Here is a 3631-nt window from a genome sequence, read left to right as displayed (position 1 = left end):
TAATTATCATCACATATACATTTTCATAGATAGATACATATTTAGCATGTATATCAACAGTACATAATAGAGAAGAGTATGACACCATTTTAACGGGTGATACTCCATTAGGAGTGTTCCCAACTTTAATGTCATTAATGGTCATAATAACATTTATATACATATATATATTGGTCATATATTAGTTTGTGGTTTACTGTCATTTAGGTTAGGGTTATGGTTAGGGTTAGGGTTAGGATTATCAATCATTAATCATTAATCATTAATCATTAATGATATCAAAGTTGGGAACACTCCTAATGGAGCGTTAGCCGTTTTAACAGCGTTTTGCATAGTTTTCAACTTGTAAATATTCTATCAATATGTGAATAAATATATTCAAACTTTACCTATGATTCTCCCTCAATCATATGACACCACCAATTTACCTGAAAATCGTATGTGTTCTTCAAAAAAGTTCTTTGAATACGACACGGTTTCACACAGTTTTCACAAAGGGTCGCATCTGTTTGGCCATAGTTTATTATTGGGTTAGTGTTCTATTGTCTATGACGGAATGCTGGGGGCTGCTGGGGAGATTAGGCATAGAAATTAGAATTGTATTCAGCGTGTAGTGTTTCCAGCATGCTAAAAATAAGTGTGTTCTCATGACGAGCTAGCAGCTGATTTTAGCTGTGTTGCCATCGTGTTCCTGATGATAATGCCCGGCGCACACGTGAGTTATTTTACTAGTGTAAAATGACGCATGAGGCGGATTTTTGTTTAGTAATTTGACGCATGCGTCATTTTACTCACGTGTGCGGCGGATTTTCGTTGAGTAATTTGGCGCATGCGTCATTTTACTCACGTGTGCGGCGGATTTTCGTTGAGTAATTTGACTCGTGCGTCATTTTACTTGAGTAAAATAACTCACGTGTGCGCCGGGCATAAGGAAGCGAAACAAGTGCTGTTACTGTGCTTACCTAATATCCCCAACACCCCCCAGCGTCCCGTAGTTACAACCTGGTGCTGCCGCCGCTATATCAAGTTCGGCCGCGGAGATGCAAAAGTTTGGGAAAACTGTGTGAAACCGTGTCGTATTCCAAGAACTTTTTTGAAGAACACATACGATTTTCAGGTAAATTGGTGGTGTCATATGATTAAGGGAGAATCATAGACGAAAACAAGGTAAAGTTTGAATATATTTATTCACATATTGATAGAATATTTACATTTTGAAAACTATGTAAAACGCTGTGCGTGCGTGCGTGCGTGCGTGCGTTTAATTGTAATTGGTCCATCCATCCATCTGTTAATCCATCCACCCTCTCAATGTCACTCGATCCCTCTTATCTCTGCTCCACCTCTCTCTTTCCTCCACCTGCCAGCGGCAGTTAATGTAAGCGGGCTATAGTACTAGAGCTATAATAGTTACGGTTATTTATGCTATCGTGAGTGTCAATGACGCAACAAGAATGAGCACAATGCATCTATCACAAAGCAAATGCGATAGTACATAAGTCATTACAAATCATCACACTGCGTCGAGTGTAATAAGTCATAACTATAGTCATAACACTGTAACATGATAATTATAACAGCTCCTTGGAATATATAACGATGACCATAGTACGTTAATTGTCAGATAGGTGGCCACCACCATAAACTGTATATATTGATGGCACCAGTCTCACGGCATGATATGTAAACTAAAGTAGATTCCGGTGTTTTGCCCATCTAAACTAGAAAATTCGTAGATGGGTAATCAACTACTTTACTCCGTATATACAAATGGTCGTGTCTGTGTTCGACGTACGTCTATCACATGTGTAAACTTCTGCTTCGACTTCCGTACACATGTTTCACGTCGTGGTTGAATAAAACTTCAAGAAGAAACGCAAATCTCGAGTTATCCTAAACACTATGTCTTTTATTGATAAATTAAGAGCAAACTGGTTTCTATTAGGAATAATAATTGTTATAGTTTCTGCCAAGTTTAATCCTGAAATTGGGAAAAAAGGAGGTAGGCACACTAGACTGACTAGTCAGTATAGCTCCAGGAAACGGTATTGCTAGGGTTAGAATACCCCTATTGACGTTAGTCACACAGCCTGGTCGGGTTATAGTCAGTAGTACTACTAGTAGTAGTAGTACTGGTAGTGCTCAAAGTAGCGTTTACACACCCATGTCGTGTGTCGTGATGTGTGTGTGTGAATTGGCCCTGGTAGTCACCTCAGTCAGTCGGTCAGTCACACTAATTAATTAGTCAGTGTGTCACTATAGATTAGATTTTGATTTTTTAGATTTTGAAATTTATTTACGCTTTCAAGTATATTACTATTAGTATTATTACATTGTTACATATGATATATCATTATCACAACAATAGGGCCTACCTACTTTACTTACTAAGTTACTGTAACTAGACTGTAGTAGTAGTACTAGTAGTAGTAGTAGTACATACATAAAATGCTACATACGCGCAATCTTCCGATCTGCGCAATCTTAAGATTGCGCTGCGTATTCTTAAGCCAGCCTTAGGTCGGCCTTGCGATGTGACGCGATTGCCTGCGACGATCTCGTCACAGGGATAGTTCGACCTAAGCACGCCTGCGACTGCCAGCGATGGGTCTGTGATGCTCAGTGACTGGAAAATGGTCAGTTGCAGCGAGTAGCGCATGTTCTACTTTTGCGACGAGATGGGACTGTTTCCACCCGTCGCTTGCATTGTGATTGTGCCTTGCGACCGCTGCGACGTGATTCGATTCACGAGTGCATATAATGAACAATGCATAAAAGCGAACAATACGAATGAAACAATCAGTGCATACAGTCATGTACACAACATGTACACAGGAACAAGTCATGTAAACTCATTTAGTTGCGCGATCTATATAGTATAGGCAATCGTCGCTTCGACCCAAGCACCTTCTGCGACTGCCAGTGTTAGTTGCTGTTAGTCGGAGTCGCTGTCGATCTAAGCACTCAGCCGCAGTGAGTTGCAATTCGTCGCATCACATTCAATTGCAATCCGACCTAAGGCCGGCTTTAAGATCGCGCAGCGCAATCTACCGATTGGCCCAGTTTTACAGCGCTTGCTGGCCAGCGGGGGTTGGGGTGCTAGAGTTCGATAAGTTGGCGCAGGCCTGTTTTTGTAGGATTTGTAAGCAGACATGTTTGGGCCTTTCTGATCATCTCTGACTCTCGGTGAAATTGTAAAGTTGAGGTTAGATTAACAGTTACTTGTAAGTAACATATTTAGATTAGTCTAGAACACTTTCTTCTAAGAATAAAAATGGAAAAGTGGAGTAAGTGTATCGATTACTTCGTTATTAATAAGATGTAAAGAATGCGCAGCGGAATCTCGAGATTGCCGCACAGTCTGCTGATCAGTAGGTTGCGCAGATCGGAAGATTGCGCGCAACAGTAGTGCTACTCGTACTACTAGTAGCTATATATTTACAATAATGTAACCCAAGGTTAGACCCACTACAGGGCATACAATAAAACTTGTCAATATTTTGTAATATGAGTGATTAGTCCACTTAATTATCATCACATATACATTTTCATAGATAGATACATATTTAGCATGTATATCAACAGTACATAATAGAGAAGAGTATGACACCATTTTAACGGGTGATACTCC

At 40.0% G+C, this 3631-nt stretch overlaps 1 protein-coding gene across 2 annotated transcripts in view; it reads left to right on the top strand.

Annotated features, from left to right (window-relative positions):
* The first annotated feature begins 1827 nt into the window (after positions 1-1827).
* LOC106808322 (sodium/bile acid cotransporter 7-B-like) overlaps positions 1828-3631 on the top strand; it is a 10004-nt gene continuing 8200 nt past the window's right edge. For both annotated transcript variants that reach the window (XM_014810990.1, XM_014810989.1), the window contains exon 1: positions 1828-2002. In XM_014810990.1, coding sequence (XP_014666476.1) covers positions 1903-2002 — 100 coding nt within the window. In that variant the 5' untranslated portion in view covers positions 1828-1902. The remainder of the gene's footprint in view (positions 2003-3631) is intronic.

The sequence above is a fragment of the Priapulus caudatus genome, unplaced genomic scaffold (assembly GCF_000485595.1).
Source record: "Priapulus caudatus unplaced genomic scaffold, Priapulus_caudatus-5.0.1 Scaffold268, whole genome shotgun sequence".
NCBI classification, from domain to species: Eukaryota; Metazoa; Priapulida; class Priapulimorpha; order Priapulimorphida; family Priapulidae; genus Priapulus; species Priapulus caudatus.
The sequence above is the reverse complement of the archived record's forward strand: the minus strand, read 5'-3'. Positions and strand labels throughout refer to the sequence as shown.